Source organism: Patagioenas fasciata, chromosome 27 (genome assembly GCF_037038585.1).
Source record: "Patagioenas fasciata isolate bPatFas1 chromosome 27, bPatFas1.hap1, whole genome shotgun sequence".
Taxonomy (NCBI): Eukaryota; Metazoa; Chordata; class Aves; order Columbiformes; family Columbidae; genus Patagioenas; species Patagioenas fasciata.
Window position 1 is genome coordinate 5,864,512 of NC_092546.1, and position 21,858 is coordinate 5,886,369.

General features: G+C 50.7%; 2 protein-coding genes across 3 annotated transcripts in view; one reads left to right on the forward strand and one right to left on the reverse strand.

Annotated features, from left to right (window-relative positions):
* Nucleotides 1–21,858, reverse strand: part of UBA52 (ubiquitin A-52 residue ribosomal protein fusion product 1) — a 103,894-nt gene that overhangs the window by 24,783 nt on the left and 57,253 nt on the right. The gene's annotated exons all lie outside the window — the stretch shown is intronic.
* ELL (elongation factor for RNA polymerase II) overlaps nt 1–21,858 on the forward strand; it is a 47,509-nt gene that overhangs the window by 14,629 nt on the left and 11,022 nt on the right. Inside the window, exons 2-7 of the mRNA XM_065858392.2 lie at nt 7,529–7,576; nt 11,193–11,314; nt 11,611–11,774; nt 14,530–14,783; nt 17,533–17,657; nt 20,279–20,375. Coding sequence (XP_065714464.1) covers nt 7,529–7,576; nt 11,193–11,314; nt 11,611–11,774; nt 14,530–14,783; nt 17,533–17,657; nt 20,279–20,375 — 810 coding nt within the window. The remainder of the gene's footprint in view (nt 1–7,528; nt 7,577–11,192; nt 11,315–11,610; nt 11,775–14,529; nt 14,784–17,532; nt 17,658–20,278; nt 20,376–21,858) is intronic.

The window sequence follows — 21,858 nt, forward strand, 5'->3', positions numbered from 1 at the left end:
GCGTGTTCAGAAAACTAATCTGAGCGGGTTTGCTTTCCTTCGCCTGCACCTCAGCAATACCGGTATTGCCCTTCCTTTTCCCCCTGTCTGTAAGGTGCAGTGCGGTGGTTGGCGCTGCTCCCAGGTTTATCCGCGCTGAAGGATCCGCGGCGCTGCTCCGGGACACAGGAACAGCCTCAGCCCATACGAATAGACCGGAATTCCAACTGATTGGTTTACATTTAAACCACTTTTTCCTCCCGTTTAAGCCCATGGCTGTAGGGGTGCTGTTTTTGCAAAGGGGCGGGCTTTGGGATGTGTTAATTTCGCATAAAATGACTTCTGCCCAAACTCCGTTCAGTTCCTTATGAATAATGAAACAACGGAGCTTGTTTCGAGGTTTGCGCTGAAGTCGTTGCGGTGGATTTGCCAGCGCGGCGTTACCTGTGTGAGCGCTTTGGGAAGTGTTGTTTCAACTTGTTTTATGTTTTACCTTCTAATGCTTTTAGCCCGAGTTACGGAGGAAAAACCCCTTCAGGAAAACGGTAGTAAAAGAACCGTTTGTGCGGGGTTTTGCTGATCTCTGGTTCTTGAGCCTCTGTCGTGAGCGTTGGGTTGAGGAGGATGAGACCCGGGGAGGAAGGTGAGGATGTTCAGCTGTGTGCGCAGCTCTGCTTCAGGAACGCAGCACTAATTAACGAAAATAGCTTGGAGGGCTCCCGCTTCTCAGTTTCATTGAGGGGCTGGAAGGCCCTTTTGCGACGAGTGACGAACGCGGGAAATCCAACAGCAAGAAAACGAAACTTCCTTCTCAGACATCCAATAATTGTATCAAACCACTCGGCGTTTTGCGTGGAGCGAAGGAGACCTGCTGTGGGTTTTGCACGAGAAAATGGTCACGATGTCTTGTGTTGTGCTAATTCTTTCATGATAGATGTATTTTCAGTTGACGACCAGGCTGCTTTGGACGGCTGTACTGGACACAGGGATGCAAAAGTGCCTTTTTTCCCCCAAAAAGCCTTTGGAAATTGTGGGGGTTGGACAGTAAATCCTCCCAGAGTAGCTCTGTCTTGTTCATAGTAAAATTGGTGGGAGTTTGATGATGAAACTCCAGCTAACGGTCCTTCAGCTCTCCCGGCAGTCTGGTGTAAAGGGTTGAGACTTTATTGCTTCTCTTGCTGGCTTAATGAGTGGATCTCCCTGGACTCCCGCAAAAGCGAAGATAAAAAACACCGGATAAGAAAAGGAGCGTTGCGCCGTTGGGAAGCGGTCCCGGGGGTGGATTCCCCGGTGAGGCCGAGTTCTGCGGAGCCGTCCCTGCCAGGTGAGCCCTTCTCTGGAGACGCCTTGGGTTCGCTGCTCCGTGTCCTCCGGAAGCCCCAGAGCCCTTGTCTGCAACAACAAACCGCGCGTCCTCCCCGCGGATGGGCCGGGGCGTCCTCGCAGCCTCTCCTGCTGCCGCTTCGGGTCGTGGCCTTGTTCCTGTTTACTGCAGAAACACGCTGTCTCCGTCTCGGCGCTCTCAAAAGCGTTCCCCTGTTTGCATTGCGGTGGACACTTAGGAATAGGGGTTGTGAGGAGTCGCTTGGTGGTTCCTGCTGGTGGGAAGGATGGATGCGATGGGTTTGCTGGCCAAACAAGGTCACCCGCTCTACAGCAATCAGAGCAAACTCGAAACCAAGTGACAACACTTTTCTCTACAGAATTGAGCATCCTTTTAATTGTCCTCCTGCAGGCATTGCCTGAATTGCATGTGTGTGCGACTTTAGTGGAAACCTCCCATCCCTCAGCTTGGGGATGGCGAGCGGTGTGCACTTTGCCCGGGGTTTTTCAGCCACCTTTTGCAAGGTTTGTGCTCTGCTGTTGGAGGTGATCAGAGCACCGCATTTTGTGTCAGACGCATCTGTTCTTTTTGGAATGGAAAGGTTTATTTTTGTAAGCACACGGTCGGGAACAAACACCGTTTGGTTCCGCGCTGGGAAGCGAAGGCTCTTTTGAGGTGCATCCAGAAACCAAGTTGAAATGCAGAAATTTTGCTGGGTGTAAAACTGAACACACCCGGTGGGTAAAACATCCCCGGGGTGAGTTGGGTTGGGGTCGGGTGGCTGGTGCTGGGGGGGGGTTTCAAAGGCCCACCGGGGGGCTTCATCCTCAGGACGGACAGGAGGACGGGGGGGCTTGGAAAGCTGGGACCGCTCTCACACCTCCTCTCTTAAATCAGACGTTTCTGGCACCTGGGCGCTGCTCAGTCCCTTCGCTCTACGTTTCCAAGTTAATACACGACCAGCCCTGTTGCGTTTGACTGGGAAGGTGTGTTTGGCGTGGATTAGGGCGCTCGGGGCCCACGGTGCGTGAGGAGCAGGCTCAGCGCTCCTGCCCTGCGCTGACATCTTGATGACGGTGGCGTTTAATTGCGTCCCGCTCTGCTGATACAAGCTATTGTCTGCCTGGGGACCGAGGTTTGTGCTTTACGTTGCAGGCACAAAGCGTTCGAATTAGGCTACGCTGCTTTTTTTTCAGCTGGAATGGTGTGTCTTGCTCTCTGAACTTACTCAAAGGCGGCGTTTTCTGTATTTCCAGTGGGTTTGATGCTCAGATTGTGAAACGATGGAAAATTTTGATGCTTCTTAACGAGGAGCTGCGGATGTTGAAATTCTGTAGCTTGGCCGCAGTTTCACCGATGTCGGGTTTGGGTGTTTTTAAGCCAACGCTTTTCATAAAACCTGTTTTCCGTCCTATAGGGACACTCTTGGGTTTTGACCCTGGAGGGTTAAACTCCGAGGAAGTGACGTTTGTGCTGTAATAACCCACTTAAAATGGAGCAATTCCAACCCAGGGAGCCAAGATGTTTTGCAGTTTAAAAGTTTCCAATGTACAGCTTAGCATTCAGACCTATGTACAAGCTTTCTGCCTTTCTATCGCCGCTTGTACTGTGTCATGTCTGGGATTTGTGGGCACCTTAATACTACAGCGATAATACGCGTCCATTAATGCATAGTAGGGAAATGGTAGATTATAATAAATACAAACTATAGTTCGCAGAGTAATTGGTGAATCGCCAGCTCTTAAAGCTTCATAAAACCCACATTTTTTCAAAGATTAGTTGTATTAAAAGCTCCTGCCCCAAACAGATATTTCTGTTAGTGTTGTCCCAGAGGCCACTGGCACCTCTCTTAAGCAGAAACTTAAGCTTTTCCTTCAAAGTTCTGGATTTAGACGCTGAGAACGTTGTGTTGGAGCAGCAGAACCAGCAGCTTGACTCTGGGGCTGATGTAGCAGAAAAAGGTCTGGGAGGTCCACAGAAATTATACAGGATCTGTAATTTCCCAGTCCCTGCAGCCTCTCGGTGTCCTCGACTTCAAACGGCGTTATTGCAGGGCCTTCAATCGCGGGTGGAGATTGTGTTTTATTTCCCTAAGTCATAGACGGGACATAAAAGAGAATATTCAGGAGGCTTTGGTGCTGTGTTTCTGGTAAGAGGTAAATACAGGCCTTGGAAAAGTGGGGTGTCCCGGGAGAGCTCTTTGTGGAGTGGTTCTCTGGTTAATTGACGGCCAGGAACCTTCACCCCGCGTCGCTGGAGCTGTTGTGGGTATATCCAGCGGTGTTTATTTCCCCCAGGATTTATACCTCTTGCCGCTAATGAACTTTGGGACTCTGAGCTGTCTCTTGTGAGTCTGTCACAACGAGACGCTGGGTAAATCTGCTCCGTTTTACTCCTCAGTCTGCGTGGCGCTTTTAAAATAACAATATAAGCGGAGATAGGTTCTCTTGGTTCTGTGCGGGTGTGCAGGACGCGTTTTCTCTGCTTGAACTGAGTGCCCACGGATTGGGATCCAACCAAAGAATGAAAGAAGAACGTTGAGTTTGGGGTCTTAGCGAGTCTGAGCTTGATGGCTTTGAAGCCGTTTGTTTGTTCTCACTGTATTTAAGAGCTTTACCTGGCCGGGATTGCACGTGACGGTCGGGAACATCCGCTCGGCACCGCCGGGGGGGTTGGCCCCGTGTGAGAGTTTCCCTGTCTGTTTATTGGGATTCTTGCTGCTAATTTTAAATGTTTGCAAGAAGGTTTTCAATTCTGAAAAGAATCCCCTTGTTCCAACATAAATAAGGGGAAGCTTTCATTTGCTCTGTTTGCTCGGCGTTTGTGACTCCGAACATTCAAGAAAACGGACAAATACACCGAGCCCGAGCATAAGCAAATATTTTCCGTATAACGCTGCCTCTAGTCTGAATTCCAGTAAATGCATAACAGAACTTCTCGAAACCACGTATTCTCTAATTATCTGTCTTTCCCTGAAGAAACGGGGAGGTTTCCAACTGCTTATTGAACTGAAGGGTTTCAAGTGTCCTTTCTGGTCCTGTGTCACTCCAGTCTTCAAAAAGGCCAAGAAGGAGGACTCGGGGACCATAAACCGGTCAGCGTCACCTCCATCCCTGGGAAAGCGGTGGAATGGCTTCTCCTTGGTGCCGTCTCAAGACCCATCAGGGATAAGAGGGGCCTTAGGGGCAGTGAGTGTGGCTTCACCAAGGGGAAGTGGTGCTTGACCAACCCCGTTGACTGTTCCGCGGATGTGCAGTTTGGCTGTTGCTGCGGAGGTGACTCCCGCAGAGCTCTGGGGCACGCTCGGTCCGACTGCAGGAAGGACTTTCCACTTGCAGACGCTCCGTTTTCTCTTACGGTAAGACGGAGGAAGCTTGACGCGTTCTCTTAGAGCTCCTTTGCAGGACCTGGCAGACAGCGAGGCCATCGTGACCGTTTGCCAACCGCTCACCCTGCGTCAGGAAACCTTTAGTTGAAACAATAGCGAGCACCAGGCAGACATAACTCACACGCTTTAGGTGTGTTTAAAGCGCCTTTGCTCGCTCCTAGCATCCGCAGAGCTCTGAAATCAATTACTCTCGGCCCCACGCTGCTCGTTGTGCTCGGACCTCGTCACCCGCGCTGTCCCCGTTCCGGACGAGCATCCTCGGCAGAGCTGAACATCTGGTACCCAGCAGCAGGAAACCTGCGCAGCTCACGGGTGCCTGCTTGGAAATACTCGAACCGTTGTTTTCTCGCTCAGGTTTTTGTCTTTGTCCTTAAGCAGCTTCCAGTAGCTGTTGTTAAACACGGGGAGTCTCATATGGATCCGTCTTGTTTTGCTTCTTAATTGATCACGAAGGTGAAACTTCATCAACACCCTTAATACACCAAAACTGACTGAGCCCTGGGGGTTTTGTGCTCTGGGGAGGGCAGAGCTGGACCTGCAGCAGCACCTCAGTCCTGGCCTAGGAAATGAGGGCTTTAATTAGAAGGAAAGGGGGAAAAAGGAAGAGACCTTGTTCCCAGGAAAGGTGGTGGGATGGCATTTCTAGGGAGCAGTAGTGGAGGGATTTCACTGTCTGGACATCCCTAAGGAAGAAGAGTCGTGTGAGTTTTTAGATGACAGAGGGATTTTTGGAAATGGCAACAAGAACTCTTTAAAATTGAGGTTTATCCGCCCCAGGAAACTTAATCCAAATAAACTGAAGATACAAATCGCAATAAGGTTTTAATTTGGTGCAGCTTAATTCATCCGCTTGCTTTTATTCTGAATGAAGGTGTCCACAAAGAAATTTAATTTTGTGTAGTAAAAGTGCTTTAATTCCTGTCCTTAATTAGGTCGGGGTGTGCGTGTTGCTCCTTCCCCAGTGCCCTGTGCTGAGGAGCTGGGTCTCAGCAGGGGGGGCCATGGGGGGACCCTCTCCCCACACAGGGAACCCCGGTACCCGCGTGTCCCCGCGGTCCCGCTGCCCGACCCCGGTCACACCCCCGGCACACGTGGAGATCCGGGGAGACGGAGCTGGACTTTGCCACTGAGCTCACACAAACGCTCCTTTCTAAGCTTGCGATTGCACATCTGCCTCCAAACCGTTTGGATGAGGGAATTTATAAATCGTCATTAAACTTGTCCTGATCCGTGTAGCAGTGCTTTTGTATTGTTACCACCTCCCTGTTCTCCCTGCATTCTCCACATTACCTTCTTATTCCACTGAAGTCATTTTCCAGCACGCTTCCCGCAAGCCGTCAAAGATCCACATTCGGATCTTATTCTTTTATTTCTTCAATCCAAATTTTTTTAATGTTTCGAATGCTTGTTCGCTGGAGCCTGCGGGGTGGGTTGTTGGCCGGGCTGTGCGGTACACGCTGACACGCCATGAGCATCGCGCTGTGGTATGCGGTGTCGTGGCACTCAAGGAATCCACCGATCGCCGCGCGGAGGGCGAGATGCTGCCCATTGCTTCTTTATAAAGGTTGTTCCGGGTCTGTAAAACTCGCTCTGTAACGCACAGCGAGTGCTGCCAGCTCCAAGCGTATTTTTGCTGAATATCTCCTAATAATTTAGGTTAAATCACATTGGCTTTTAAAATCCTCCGTGGCTCGGTATGAGCTTATTCATCTGTGCTAGAGCGATGTGTTCTTGCTAGTGAGTTTTTTGTTGTTAACGTTGGTTTGTTGCGGCTCAGATCCTTCACTTCTGGGCTGAAAGCTTTTATGGGAGATGATAAACTCAATGGGCTCTCAAGCTGTTAACTCTTGTGTGTGATCCCGGGAGAGCAATGGGATCTCGGGAAAGCCGGGGGTGCGAGAATCATCGCACAAAGAGCCCGGTACAACGCACCCTGTGCACTTTGGACCTCCTGTTGGCGCTTTTCCCATGCAAAGCGTCTCGCGTGTATTCGTGTTGGCTCTGAACGCCGTTTCTCCCCGGTTGCAGGTTGTTCCCGGTGGGATCGTGTGGTGCCGCAGCTGCTGCAGGAGGGCGCTTTTGGTGTGTTTTAGTGTTTTACGTGACTCGGGAAACAAACCCAACACAGCCGCAGTTCACCTGAAATTTAAGAGCTAAAATCTTCTCTAGCGTGGCTCAAATTGCGTGCGTTACTTCTTTCCCTACAGCTGAACCCTCGAGTTTGGGTTCCGAAGCTTTTGCGACCTGTGCAGGAGCAAAAGGGCCGAAATTCAGCGGCGGTTCTGTCCTGAGCGCGTTCCAGGGCTTTTTCAGTTTGCAGGAGGAAGAGAGCAATTGTTGAAATGGGCAACGTAACAGGGTTTTGCAATAAAGTCGCCGTTTGCTTTTCCAATGGGTTGCCAGCTTTCTATTGGAAAAAATGTGCTTAGTGCGTTCTCAGGCCTAGAACTGCAATAAATTTTCCCCTGGAATATCCGCGGTTTAACTCAGGACTTGCCAAGCGCTGCGGAGACGCCGCGAAGCCTGGGATGGGGTCTGGGGCTCAGGAAGAGCTGAATGTGGCCCATTGGGGATTATCTCAGACCTTCTAAAGCAAGGGTTAATGGCTTTTTAGAGCAAAGTTGTCAAACCTCTGGTGGCGTTACAGTTTTCTCCCTTTTCTAGGTAGAAATCAGCACTCCAAGAGGTTTTGTGTTTTCTCCAAAATTACATATATTTCCCTGAACCTTTACAAAACACAGTCTAAGTGAAGAATCAAGCTGAGGGTTTTTTGCAGTGAATGTTGGCGCTTTCCATTTCTTTAATCTATTTCTTTTTCTGCTTCTCGTTTTCTGTAGGATGCTGTGACGTCCAAGCCAGTCATCCAGTTCCAAGGAAGCCAAGGGGTAAGTTCGGCTGTGGGTTCCTTGGGAGGTTCTCTCTCTGAATGAGCTGTTTGTTCTGTACGTCTGTCCTGTTCAAAGAACGATGCTCTGGTTTCTCGAAAGCGAGAGATAACGCAGCTCACGTGGTCCAGGAAAGAGCGTTTGCTCATTGATCGCGTGGATTATCTCTCTGTTAAAACTTTTCCCTCTCTTTATTTTCTAACCTCGCTCAATCCATAGCGATGCACAGGGGGGAAATTCAGGTTTTTAAGGCCAGGCTGTTGTGGAGAGCGAGGACACAGAAAGTTCAGTGATGGGCACAGCGCTTGGTGGAAACATGAGGACATAACAAGAGATATTCATCAATGATTTGGGTGAGGGAGTAGAGTGACTGTCAGCAAGTTTGCTGGTGGCACCAAGCTGGGAGGAGTGGGTGACACTGGAAGCTGTGCTGCCATCAGAGACCTGGACAGGCTGGAGAGCTGGGCAGGGAAAAATGTAATGAAATAGAACAAGGGCAAGTGTGGAGTCTTGAATCTGGGCAGGAACAACCCCAGGTTCCAGCGTAAGCTGGGGAATGACCTATTAGAGAGCAGTGTAGGGGAAAGGGAGCTGGGGGTCCTGGGGACAGCAGGGTGACCATGAGCCAGCACTGGGCCCTTGTGGCCAGGAAGCCAATGGGACCTGGGGTGGGTTAGAAGGGGGTGGTCAGTAGGTCAGAGAGGTTCTCCTGCCCCTCTGCTCTGCCCTGGGGAGACCACCCCTGGAATCTTGTGTCCAGTTGTGGCCCCTCAGTTCCAGAAGGACAGGGAACTGCTGGAGAGAGCCCAGCGCAGCCACCAAGATGCTGAAGGGAGTGGAGCATCTCCCGTGTGAGGAAAGGCTGAGGGAGCTGGGGCTCTGGAGCTGGAGAAGAGGAGACTGAGGGGGGACTCATTCATGGGGATCAATATGGAAAGGGGCAGTGTCAGGAGGATGGAGCCAGGCTCTTCTCGGTGACAACCAGTGACAGGACAAGGGGCAATGGGTGCAAACTGGAACACAGGAGGTTCCACTGAAAGAGGAGAAGCAACTTGTTGGGGGTGAGGGTGTCAGAGCCTGGCCCAGGCTGCCCAGGGGGGTTGTGGAGTCTCCTTCTCTGCAGACATTCAAACCCGCCTGGACCCCTTCCTGTGGAACCTCAGCTGGGTGTTCCTGCTCCATGCGGGGATTGCACTGGATGAGCTTTCCAGGGCCCTTCAACCCCTGACACTCTGGGATTCTCTGATGCTGCTTTTGTTCATTCCTTTTTCAGCGCAATAATTTGTGTAATAATCAGTAACCAGGTCAAAATTAAGAGAGTATTAACGTGCTTTGTGCTGCTGCAGTGGGACTATCTAGATGTTTATTAGCACCTGTTTGTTAGTTTTTCCTCACGAATTGGATTTTCACGGATACTCGTGTAAGTTGCTGTGGAGTCTTGAGCGTTTTGCCTGTTTTAAATAGCATGTAAATCAGTTTAAGAGCTTGAGCACTGAAGCGTTACAGTGGTGCTGGTTGGTGACGTGCGTAACTCTGTGAGAAGGGCTGGAGGCGCTTCTGGTTCTGTACAGTTCTGCAGAGTTGGGAATGAGTTTGGGTCAGATTTGCAGGTGTTCACTGGGGGGACCTGAGACCGGGGAGTAAAGGAAGAACTGAGCTGGGGGAGAAGACCTCCAGCTGCCTAATGCACGTGTTCCCGCGGCTTTAATAAACCCAACTCTTAGGAACAAAAACGTCTTAGCTTGACGTTATTGGAAAATGTGACGTTTTCCCCTTTTTCTCGGGATGAACTTGTGTGGGCATTAATAGAGGAAGGTGAAATTGCCGTTCAGAATGACTCGTCCGCAGATGAATGTTACTTGAAAGAAGCAAAAACAGAAGTCACATCTGTCCGGAGCTATTTTTAAGTGTCTATGGTTACTGGTGTGTTACTCGGCACCAAAATTAGGGCTCCCTGGGAGCAGTTACCATGCTGATTTGGTGGCTTGAGAAACCTTCTGTTTCAGCTAAAAATAATTCCTAGATAACGGGCAGTTTGCGTGCGCTACACTTTTCAGTACGGGACCGGGCGGCGTTTCACGCTCGAGTGATTCTCTCGCTCCTTTTTACGTCCTTTGAAGAAGCCGCAGAGATCTCCAAAAAGCACCGAAGTCGGGGCTGCGGGAGCAGCTGTTTTACAACGGTAAACGAGGAGCTAGAAACAAGTTGTTCCCGTATGTGAATCTGTGATTTGGTGACATCCTCCAGGCTTTATTTTACAAACCCACAGGCGGACAGACCCGCTGTGTTTCCCCCAGCGCATGAACTGCAGGGTGAGCAGTGCCAAGTGCGGAGTACCCACAGTCTGCTGTTCGCAGAACTTCGTGTGTGTTCTCGGCCGCTTGGGGAGCAGAAGCTGATTCCCTCTGGATGGGTGGGGGCAGAGGGTGCTGGGGCTGATTAAGGGCTTGGGGCCGCGGTGCAGGTTTGGCCGGGGTGATAACGGGGTTCAGCGACACCCACATCGCCACCAAATCCGCTCCAGATACCTTCAGGTCCGAATCGCAGGGCTGCGCGGGGGTCGCTCATCCTCCCATCTTGCTCACGCTGTTTCTGGGTTTACCGTTCCAAAAGAAGGGGAGGTTTGGCCAGAGGACAACTGGTTTGTATGGAGGGGAAATGGAAGAAGCTGCACCAGCACAGGTTGCGTTTCTCGCCGCTTCTGAGAACGCCCCTGCGGTTTAACCCAGCTGTGCTGGGCGTCCAGGCCGCTCTGCATCCGAGATGGAGGGGAAAACACCTTTGTACCCGCGCTGCTCTTTGGGGGCATGGAACCCGCCAGCTGCTCTGCTGGCCCTGCGTATTTCCCGCATAAATGTGGCAATCTGGGTAAATATAAATCCGTGCGGTAGAGCGTAGCCTAAAATAGGTCGAAGGCGGTGTTCCTTCTGCCTGGTTGTCTGGAAACCGTCTTAATTATCAAATATTGATGCGATAGTAGAGCTCAGACGCTGAGATTGATGTCGGGTCTCGAGTGTGGAGGGGAAGCAGTTTCCCTGTTGAAAAATGAATGGCTGGAGGGGAGAGAAACAATGCGGATCGCTGGCTGCGGAGCACGCTTAATGCTTGATTAAATATTTAATTTAGCAGCGGCGTCACACTCGACTGTGAGCCACGAAATCTCTTTATGGAATTATAATATCTTAAAAAAGAATAAGCATGCTACCTAGTGACCTGGCGTGTCCCGTGTTTAGTGCTGGATTACTAATTCTAAAGAAACGAGCCTCAAGTGCTTTGCATTGGATATAAACAGCGGTGGCACGTCTGTTCTGAGCCTGAATCAATAGAACTGGGTCAGATTCCTGGAGGAAGATGATTGCGGGCTCCGCTTTGCGAGGCAGCGAGCTGGTCTGTTCTATCACACACACACTGTCTTTTAACTGCTCTTTACCTCTTTACCTATGTTACTTTACCTTTTGGTAAGGTAGTTTGGCTCATTTGGATCCTTCTCGCTCTCCACAGTCGCCCGTGTGCTTTACTGGGATGGGGTAAATGGCTCAAAACACAGACGGCAGCAACACTGAATGGTGTGTTAGCTGGGCCACCCGAGTGACCGCTGTCTGTCTCCCTCCCGCAGCACATCGCCATCCCGAGGCCCGATCGACCGGCCGAGGTGCGCACCTTCACGTTTTATCTTTCCAACATCGGCAAGGACAGCCCCCAGGGGAGCTTTGACTGCATCCAGCAGTATGTGTCCAGGTGAGCTACAGCACGAATCTAGCCTTTTTTTAATTTTATTTTTAATATATCTCCTGTAGAATCTTTTCCCTAACCAACCTGAACAAAATGTAATATGTGTTCTTGCTTTTTAGAGCCTTTCTAATGCGTTTGCGCGTGTGTGTCTGGGTAAGGAGGCGCTCACAGCAGAATCAGTTCACCTCTCAGCTTCTGTCCCCCCCAGTTAGTCAGATAACGCAGCCTCCGCTGTTCACCGGTACAGACGTCCCCGTCCGCGGTGTCGGGAGTATCGTTTTCCCATTGCATTTCTCTTGCAGCAATGGCAATATCCACTTGGATTGCCTTGGAAGCATCCAGGACAAAATCACCGTGTGTGCTACTGACGACTCGTACCAGAAGGCGAGGCAGAGCATGGCCCAGGCCGAGGAGGAGACGCGCAGCCGCAGCGCTATCGTCATCAAACCCGGCGGCAGATACGTGGGTAAGCAGCCCCTTGATTTGGGGCGTCCTCGGTAGCGTCTGAACTCAAACGCTGACACACAGATCTATAATAGGAGCCTTGTCGTTCTGTCTGGGTGTCTGATGTGTTAGGGCGCTGCTCTCCCTGTGTTGTGACTTCTCCGTGACTTCCACCTGCACCCCCCCACGCGGCTGGGTGGGTTTCTCGCGTGGTTTCTGAGGGTTGCCCGTGTGCAGTCGCGCCGTCCCCTGGCGTTATTTCGTATTTGGGATGCTGGGAGCGCCGTGCTGAACCACCACAAGTGTCAGCTCCAGCGCCACCACCACTGGCTCGCACATCTGGTGTGTGCCAGAACATGCGATGTCTCAAATGCAGATGGGAGAGCGCTTGTGGTAATAAACCCAGAGCCTCAAGCAGCACCACAGCCTTGAACAGTGATAAGAGAACCTTAGGAGAGGAAATAAAACTGCGGCAAAAATGAGCAGGCTGCAGAGGGAGCCTGCAGAGACCCAGCTTAGGGCTCGGCTCCCTGCTCAACCGCAGGCCGGGCACGAATACGAAACAGAAAGCAGAGTTTTGGGGTAGTTTTGTGTGCTTTGAGGCAGCTGGTTTTTCTGCAGCTGCGCTCTCCTCTCCTCAGGATGTCTGGGGTGAGAATGGTGAGCTGCAAAATGCAGAGCTGACCCTGACTCATTGTTCTATCAGCGAAGTGCTCGAAGCTGAGAAGTCAGATAGTAATCAGGAAGGAAATGCATTGATTTCCTGTAGACTAGAAGATTATTTTGTTTAGCTTACATTCGAGAACATTACAGTAAGTGGATGAGGTGGTGAGGGAGAAGATTCCCAGAGCAAATTGCTTCCCGGAAAGATGCAGCAAAAGTTTGGGTTTTAAAAATACTGCTGTTGAAACATGAACTGCTCTGAGGTGGAGGGAGGAGCGTGTGAAAAGCAGTGGAACGGAGTCCCCGATGCACGTAGGTGTCGGTGTTTAAACGGGAGGAAAGCAGCGGAGGAGGAACCTCGCAAGGACAGTCCCGTGGTGGGAGCCACAGGACATTGGTGCCAGTGCCATCAGCCAATTCCCAGCGCTGCTCCGCAGGGACAGGGCTCTCACGTCTCCTGAGAACATGGAGCTCAGCGCCGCACCAGACCCACAGCCATTCCAGGCAGCTCAGGTGGCGGAGAATTCCTCTGAAACGTTGAAATTGGAGATCAACAGAACAGGCACTTGGAGGAAAATACGTGGAAATAGGCGGCTGATGAGTCTGCAGGGCGATGTGTGCTTATATACGCACTAAGTGTGTGTGTGTATACATTTATATATATGCACATCTATAAATATTTTAAAACACTTTGTGTTCTGGCTCAGCTTAGGGGTTTTTTCCTCCTCCTGTCATTGCTCATCTTGGCTCCGGCCCCAAGTGAGAGCATCCCAGGGTGGTTTTGCTGTCCCTGACCTGACAAGAGTTAAGGGAGCTCTAGAAAGCTGACGAATCTTCTCTTATCCCACTTCTGGAAATGCAGTCCAGTTGACCGCTGAATTTTGGGATGTTTGGCCATGTGAATTGTTGTTTTTCCCCCTCTCGCCTCAACTCGGCCCCGCAACGATGGGTCGCGCTTGTTTGCATCAGCACGGTGCGTAATAAAAAGCCAGGAAATGGGGCCTCGGTTACGCAATCCGCGTCTCAGTACAATAAACAGTGCGGAGATCGCCAGTGTCTGCAGATGACTCAGTTGCAAACATCGCTTCCTAGCAGTGCCGAACCACCACGCCGGATCAGCCCCCGCGGCTCCTGCAGGAAATGCTGGGTGGCGTTTGTCCCAGCGAAGGTCACTTTCTTGAACCACAGTGGTTATCGATCGCATCTCCCTGCTTTTAGACCTTGGAAGCTACGGATTTGCTGCTTTCGCCTTTAGGAGCGGGAGCCTGGTTTTGTGTTCAAAAGAGCAGGATCCTTTGTTTGGCGCGTTAGCGAGCGATGCAGCGTTAGCGAGCGATGCGGGTTCTAGTTCAAGCTGGCTTGCAATAGGAACGGGGAACTGGATTCTCGTGTAATGCTGTCAGAACCCAAGAACCGCGGTTGGGATGGAGCTGGGGGAGCTTGAGGTGAACTGAGACAGCTTCACGTCCTCACCTATCTGTAAACGTAGCTGAGGTGCCTTCTGCAGTGCGGAAGGGATTATTTTATCAGAGCAGGCACTAATGAGTAGGCCGATGTAGCACGTTGGGCCCCGTTGGTGTGGCCGCGTTTGGCGGGGGGAAGGGAGGTGGACGCAGCCCCATAAAGTTCCCATTGTTCTAAAAGCAGAAACATCTGCTGGAGGAGCGTTTTTTGCTGAGATCAGCAGCAGGGAGCCGCTCCTTGACCAGTTCCGCTCTTTCCACTCCATATTTCGACTCTTCTACATAATAATGCAGAATTTTCTTCTCACAGGGAGGGGGAAAAATGGTTAGGTTAACCATGGGGATGCATACACTTGGGATAAATGAGAAGCTGGCAAACAAAGAGAGCTTTATTGAAGCTTGTGGCCTACAATACTCAGGTTTCCAGAGCTTGGTGTTGCTGTTTACTCGTTACGAGCTTGTCATAGATCATAGAACTCGCGGGCTGCCCATTCCGGCGGCGCATGGGGACGGACGGGGCGCGCTGGTTGTGTTTGTCCGTCCTCGTCACCTCCCGGCGCTCGGGCCGGCGTCACGGGCTCCGGACGCGCTGACCGCCCCCCGGCCTCTGCACGGTGACCGCTGCACCTCACTGTTCTCGTCTCATTTTAGGCAAAAAGGTTCAGGTGCGTAAACCTGCACCAGGAGCTTCCGATGCTGTTCCCTCCAGGAAGCGCCCAACGCCGGTCAACCTTGCCAGTGCAATAAAGAGGGGCAATAGTGCCATTTCTCAGAGACCCTTCAAAGATAGGGTTGTGCACTTGCTGGCACTAAAGCCTTATAAGAAACCTGAACTTATTCTCAGATTGCAGAAGGATGGACTTTCTCAGCAGGACAAGGATTTGCTGGACAACCTTCTGCAACAGGTTTGTACTCTGATGAAGGCAAAGGGAAATGTTTTCTCAGAACGATGATAACGTCGGTATTGGTCTGAACGTAACCTGTGTACCCTGCAGCTGAATGTTTCTTTAAAGGCCTGTCCAACAGAATTTGCTGTTCTTTTATAGACGGAAGCCTCTTGTTTATAGGCCCTGATGGGGGTGTTTGCTGCTAAGCTGTGTGATTTGGTCTCACCAGCTCAATCTTTAGAGCAACACTATTGGTTGTGGGGAGAATTATCTAACAGAGCATCTGTTTGATTTGTTAGAACCTATAAATCTGTATAATTTTATTAACGTGGACGTAGAGGAACACTTTCTGTATCCATCCGTGTTTCCTCTGCGGAGGTAAGAACATGTCCCTCCCCACTGAGCTCCACATCTGCTCCGTGTCACCAGAGCTGTGCCTTTCCTGCCCAGAAATGCAACTGGTTCGGTGTGAGGATCATGCAGCTTCTCGCAAAGCATCTTATTGTGTGGCAAGAGCTGAATCAGTTCTCGACACCTTGAGCCATGTCGAGGGTGCCATTTCAGGAGTCGCAGTAAATACCTCTGTTGCTCTCACAGTGCAAAGCGGCTGTTTATTTAAATGCCGCAGCTGCCCTTTGCTGTATTGTTTTTATCTTATTTTATTTTGACTCCTTTCCATAGCTGAGAAGCAGCAGACAGTGAGGAGTTAGTTTGCCCGAGGACACGGGGCGGGTTGTATTGAAAACAACATTATTGCTGGCGCAACTTGCTCCTTGTTGCTCCTCGATATTAATCCTGTAGTCCTTAATTTCCCAGCAACGCTAGAATTCTTTCGAATGCTAGAAATAGATTTCGCACTAGCAATGCTGTTTCTGATCCCCACCTTTCGCTGATGCTCGCACAAACCCCTGCAGGCGAGCGCTGCGTTCGGTTCCGTCCGCGGCACCAGCCCGATGGGGCTAAATGCTGAATTGGCTGCAAATGTATTGCCCGTAATTAATCTCCTTTCAGGGCTCCCATCCACAAGCGGGCTTGGATAAGCTGAAAATTACAGCCCGCGTTAAAACTAAATACGTCGAGGTGTGGGTTTCATTGTGCTCTTGCATCTCTCCCAGGACTCCGTGTTCCCGTTGGCCTTTTTGCCTCATTTTGCAAGGTTTCTATTTTTGGGAGGCGCGAGGCGGAGCTTGCGGAGCCCCACACCAGCAAAACAAGGAGGGAGCAGCTCCCGGCAGAGGAAATCGCGGTGATCGTCCTGCTCCAGGCCCTGCTGAGCAGCGGGCGTAAGGCAGCGCTGACCAGGGAGCCTCGGAGAGGGGTTTTGAACCATAACCTGGGCTTTGCTTTTGTCTCTTGGGCTGTTTACTGGGACATCTCAGTGTAAAACACGGCTCAAAGTCTCCTTGTGTTTTGGCTCCGGGTTTTGGAAAGCTGACAGAACCAAAAGGAAAAACAAAGTGTTTGTCATGTAAACTGATAACTCTGCTTTCTATTTTTTGCTTATCGGGAGAGCTTTGCTGTATTAGCTCTGCAGCTTTTTAAATTTGCAGACTTTTGATATTAGGCCGTAGTCTCCCTAAAGCAAAAGCAGAGGAATTAGCGGCATCTTTAGTTAATTCAAGGCTTTGACTCCTTCGCTTGCTTTTCTGGGGCATCTCACTGCTGCAGGAGTGATAGAAATTCATGAGCAGAGCGGGCGATGGAGGGAGCGCTGGTCCTTGAGCAGGTGCACGATAGCTCCACCGACTCAAAGCATCCTCCAGCTCCAGGTGTAACACGGTCACCACGCTGGTGAATTCGGGAGCCTTTGCCAGCACGTGGCACCTCCCTATCCCTTTATAAAAACAAATGTAAGGGTTTGTTTCCTTTCCAAATTTCATCACCTGAAGAGGGTTCGCCATCAGCATCTGTACAAACCCAGCTGAGGCGTTTTGGGCTGTGTTACCCGGCTATTTTTCAGCTGCCGTAACCAGCAGTAAGAAGTGAAGTTCGCAGTTGGGCTGCGGAAAGGCTGATGAGAGCGGGGTAACTACCAAGCGGTTTCCACTCTGACGCGGCTCTGCCGGCCCCAGCAGCGTTTCCTACCCGTGCAGAGCTTTGCGAGGGGACTGCAGCCCATGAAACATCAGCAGGCGGCTGGTGCGGTGTCCTGAGCCGAGCCCAGCACGTGGGTCAGGCAAAGTCTGGCTTGTGAAACCCTGCCTTACGCGCTGCTCGTCGCAGGTTGTGTTCCTGCCCTGCTTTTCTCCGTTCAACCCAGCAGATGAGCCCGAAGCACTGAACTGGACAGGACAATAGGTCTGCCCAGTGTTCTCCTTAAGAAAGGAGCTTTCCGTCCCCTGTTTTACTGGCTCGTTAGTGAGAAATTATCTTCTGGCAATTGTTAACTAAGCTATCAGAGAGCTCCCCTATCAGCTCCCAAACCGCCCTGTTTTAGCTATGGGACAGGTGTGATAAGTGAACTGCCCGTTCCCTTTAGGGTTTATTCCAGCTTTTTCCATGAACTGTTGCAGGCTATCCAAGCTGAATAATCTGTTTAGATATGACTTGTTTCCCAGGATATGCTTTGGAAACTCCTCAAACCATTGCAATGACCGGGCAAAAGGAAAGGCACAGACCGAGCCATCTGAATAGGCAGCAAGTATAAAGTCTCTCCTTGTTCTGTGACGCTGCCACTGAGTCTGAGATTTTTGTCTGTATCTTAGACCAAGTGAGAAGATGAAACCCTAACATGGGGCGGGTTTTTTGCGTGTTACTCTTGTTGCAGGTGGCAAACCTGAGTGCCAAGGACAGCACCTTCACGCTCAAAGACTGTGTGTACAAAGAGGTGCAGAAGGACTGGCCCGGCTACTCAGAAGGAGATCAGCAGTTGCTGAAGAGGATACTCGTTCGGTAATTATCCCATCTTCTGTGTAATAATCATCTGGAGGTTGAGAACACCGGGCCAGGTGCTGTAAATCGGGGTGGCCAAAGGCAGCAGGGCTGCGGTGAGTTAAATAAAACAAATCTGCTCATCGTCCGGGCAGCTGTAGTTGCCTAAACTTGAGCATCCAAGCCCTGCTGCACACACGTCGTGATCCCAAGGGACACCTGATCCTGAAAAGAACCTTTAGTTGAGGTGGTGGTTTTGTCCCATTGGTTCCTAAAGGATTTTTCCCCCTCTATGGATATTTTTCTATAGGTGAAGCCTCCAGGTTTGGAAGCTCTTGGCTGGCTGGGCAGTAGATATATCTCCCACATTTCTAAAGCACAATTCCACACCAAGTATTTTTATTTCCCCCGCTATTTTTTCAGTGTATTTGTACCGACTTGGTACAGGTTTTTGTAACGCACAGAGCGATTTTTACTTGCTTTTGAGGTTTATTTCCTTGCACTTTTAGTGAGGATGAAGCAGAGCGCGCTCTGTTTGAGCCGTTCCCATGATTTGAAAGCGCGATTGGCTTGAGATGAGACTTTGTTAAACCAACAGAAACCTGCACTTCGAGTGCTTTGGCCTGCTAAAGCAAAACAATCCAACTCGTTTAAACGGCCTTCATGTCGAATTATAATTAAATGGAAAAATACAACTGCCGTGCAAACTTTATGGCTTTCAAAAATAAAAAGAAGTGAATTTCTCCCTGTAGCCGGCGATGTTTACTGCGTTTTCTAGAATTGTGGCGTTCAGTTATGCGGAGGCCTAAAAATAGAGCTTGGCAAGGATGTGTTCAACTGCACAAACAAAGCCCCGCTCGGGCGGCGCAGGTAACGAGGCTGCAGAATGGGAAAAACACACAGGGCTGCGGAGGGTGGACAAACAGGCACCAAAGGGCACGGACCTCGGGTGTCGGGTCCGGTCGCCGCTCCATGGTTCATCAGCCGCAATAATTAGCGCATCTGCTGCTATTAATACGATATGTGACAGTGGCCGTGTTGGACCGACTTGTTTTTCCTGGTGCTGGTTGTGTTTTCGATCCTTTCACCGTTGTAGTGAAATGTTTTTTCCGCTCTCACAAGAATTGGAAGCTGTTGGCTTTCGATCGCTTCTTTTAAATCTGTAATTAAGGCGTTAGATGTGACGAGGTTGCTCGGTCCAGTCAAACGACGTCCAAAAAGCCGCTTTCACCGGGGTGTTTATTGAACAGCGCTCTTGCCCTTCCTGTTTTCAGTCTCCAAGTGCTTTCCTTGAGCTGATCCTCGGCTGGGGGGATCGCACTAAATCAAATTAAACAGAGCAGCGACCCAAACCAGAATGGCGGCGAAGCTGCGGGCGTGCAAATGCAGCTGCGGGCGTGCAAAAGCAGCTGCAGTGTGGCCGAAAACTCCAACTCAGGTTGCAAGAGGAATCTGGTGAAGTGTGGGCTCAGTCGCTGAAATAATCTTCCTGATGTTTGAAAACTACATGTGCACTTTAAAGCTGATTACAGCCGGTTGTAGAGGAATTCGGACGCTGTTACTGAGGCTGTGCAGCTGGTGACAGCGACTGCTGAGCTGCTCTGTTAAAGCCTTTAGCCCTGAAGTTGTATGGTGTTCAGTTGTTCGGCTGCAGCTCGGTGCACCGGTCGTTTTTCCAGGGTGATTAATCAGTAGCGCAAAGCCGGTGCCTTGGAGACTTCACCCCAAGATCTGGGGAGTGGAAACACCCAGTGTGAACGCGATGAACTCACGTATGTGATCAGAATGACTCTCTTTGCACCTTTTTTATGCTGCAGGAGCTTCCTATTGTTTGTCGAATACCGCGAATACACACCGGGGCAGCGCTGGTTTGCATGATGCAACTTAAAAGTATTATTATGAGGACCTAAATGTAAATCCTGGTGGACCAATAATAGTGCCAGTTCCTGTTCTCATCCTCGTTTTCCTGGACCCGAAGGGCCTTGCTGCTGAATGGAGGCGGCTGCTCCTGTCTCATGGTGTTTAATGGTGCTGATGAGTGGGAGAACTTATTCCTCAACTTCTGAGCTTGAGTTGGGCCCCTTTTCAGTGCGCTCGCTTTCGGAATTTTCTCATTAAGTTGGTTTTAACGGGGTTGAGACAAACTCAGCAGAGATTAGTTTAAATGCTGCCTTGCTTATTAAGCTGTATTTCAAGCGGTAGCTAGAATCTCTATATATACACTCCATACACTTGAAAGTTCAATGCCAGTTTTTACTAGTCTGGGTATGGATGGTTTTTCCAAGGTTGTGATTTATTTGAGGTCAAGAGAAAAGAGGTAAAACTGCCAGAAGATGAGTTCTGTCCTGTCTGGTAGCTCAGCCCACCGCGAGCAGCATCGGTGCGAGTGTCACCCCCACAGAAACCAGGGGGAGGCAAGAAAGAGAAGAAATTGCCATTGATGTTTTCCTGCAGTAAATTCTTTCTTGTAGATTTTGCCCGAGATCGAAGCCGTAAGAAGTGCCCGAAGGACCCGCTTTGACGGCACCTCCAAGCAGTACGAATCGGAGCCCAGAAAAGGCTCCTTGCTCTGCGGGAGGTGTGAAGTAGCACCCGTGGGCTTGCGGAGCACCGGGGCTGAACATCCCCATTCTGTCTTTCAGGAAGCTCTGCCAGCCCCAGAACAGCAGCGGCTTCCAGGGAGAGGCGCCTTCCCTGAGCCCCCCCAAGGACAGCGTGAACTCCAGCTCTCCTCCCCAGGTGGGTCACCCCGCTCCGAGCACCCGGGGGGCTCACAGCCCCAAATCGGCTCCATCTGCTCACCGCGGAGTGGGGCTGAGCCGCCCAGCCTGTCCGCACGCTGTAATCGCCTGCTGCTGGAGGCTCTTAGGTCAATAGGTTGTTTGGTTTACTATTTTTTCCCATTTTATTAAGTTAGAGTCTAATTCCGGGTTTCCTCAGCATCTGTTTCTCCTCTGGACGTGGTTCAGCGAGGGCCTATGGGAGGATCCCTGACAGCGTCTCACGTTTGGTCTTAAGGGCTGGATTTTTTCCCGCAGTGCCTCCAATCCCTCTTGGAGTTCCTGGGAGAACGAGCTTGTGTTTTACTCATTACTAATAATTGACTGGAACGAAGCAGTAATAAGCAGCTCCCAAACACGGCCGAGTTATTAAAAACCTTGACCTTTTGCAACCTAATTGCCGTGACAGATCAGGGGCAGGTTGGGCTGCTCTTGGCTTTGTCGAGACGCCGGCGCGCGGAGCCGCGAAGAGCACGTTTTGGCTGGTTTTCCGTGCCAATAAAGCGCGCGGGAGCCGCTTTGCGGGTGGTTGAGCAGAGCGTGTCCCACGCCTCTCGGGATCTCTGAGCACACACGTTTCTTGCTCGTGTTGTGAAACGCGGCTTCGTTTCTCCGCCGTGGGTCAGCCCAGACAAGTTGGGTATTTATTCTCCTCCTGCCAATGGAATGTGTAATGCCTGCTTGTCTGGACAGACGCACTGGGGATTAGTGGCAAAGAATATTAGCAGGTAAAGAAATTATGTGCTTTCTGGTAGGGAGAGGGAGGCGATTCGCTATTGAGAACAAGAACCGTGCAACTCGTTTGCCAGGTAACTCGTTCCAAATCCTCTCCTGCTCTGCTGTGAGCGTGATCCTGGTGAATAACGAGCGATCCCCTGCGCTGGGGTTCGCTTGGAGAGGCTCCGTGCTGCTAAGAGGCTGGTCTTGTGTTCTGTCTTAACCTGGTTCTGGAAATAGGTTGAAAAGTCATTTTGCCTCTGGCTGTACGTATTTTGAAAGTCACAAAGGTCTGTAGGGGACATTTCTCGTCTCTTGAGATGATCCCATCGAAGATTTGATTCATTTGAATCTAGAAAGCAACAGGGGCAACCAGACGTGGAATATGAATGTCTAACGTGGGTTGTGACAGACAGCAAGCCACAGGCGGCTTTTTCTTGTAAACCATCATGTTTTTGATACTTTATAGCTGTAGTTTCTGTTTGGAGAAGGGGATGCCTGCTGATGGTCGGGCTTCGGTAGGCTGGGACGCCAGATATTTTGGGAAAGAAAAGAATAAGGTTGGTGTGGGAATCCTGAGGCAGCGCAGGTACCGCGTGGTCACAGAGGTGATGGTGGTGAAGCTGCTGTTCGGTTTAAGAGGTGAGGAGGAGGTGGCAGTGCTGGTTTGAGACCCGAAGCCGATGCGGCTCCTCCTCTCGGGAGATGGACACGGCCGCGTGGTG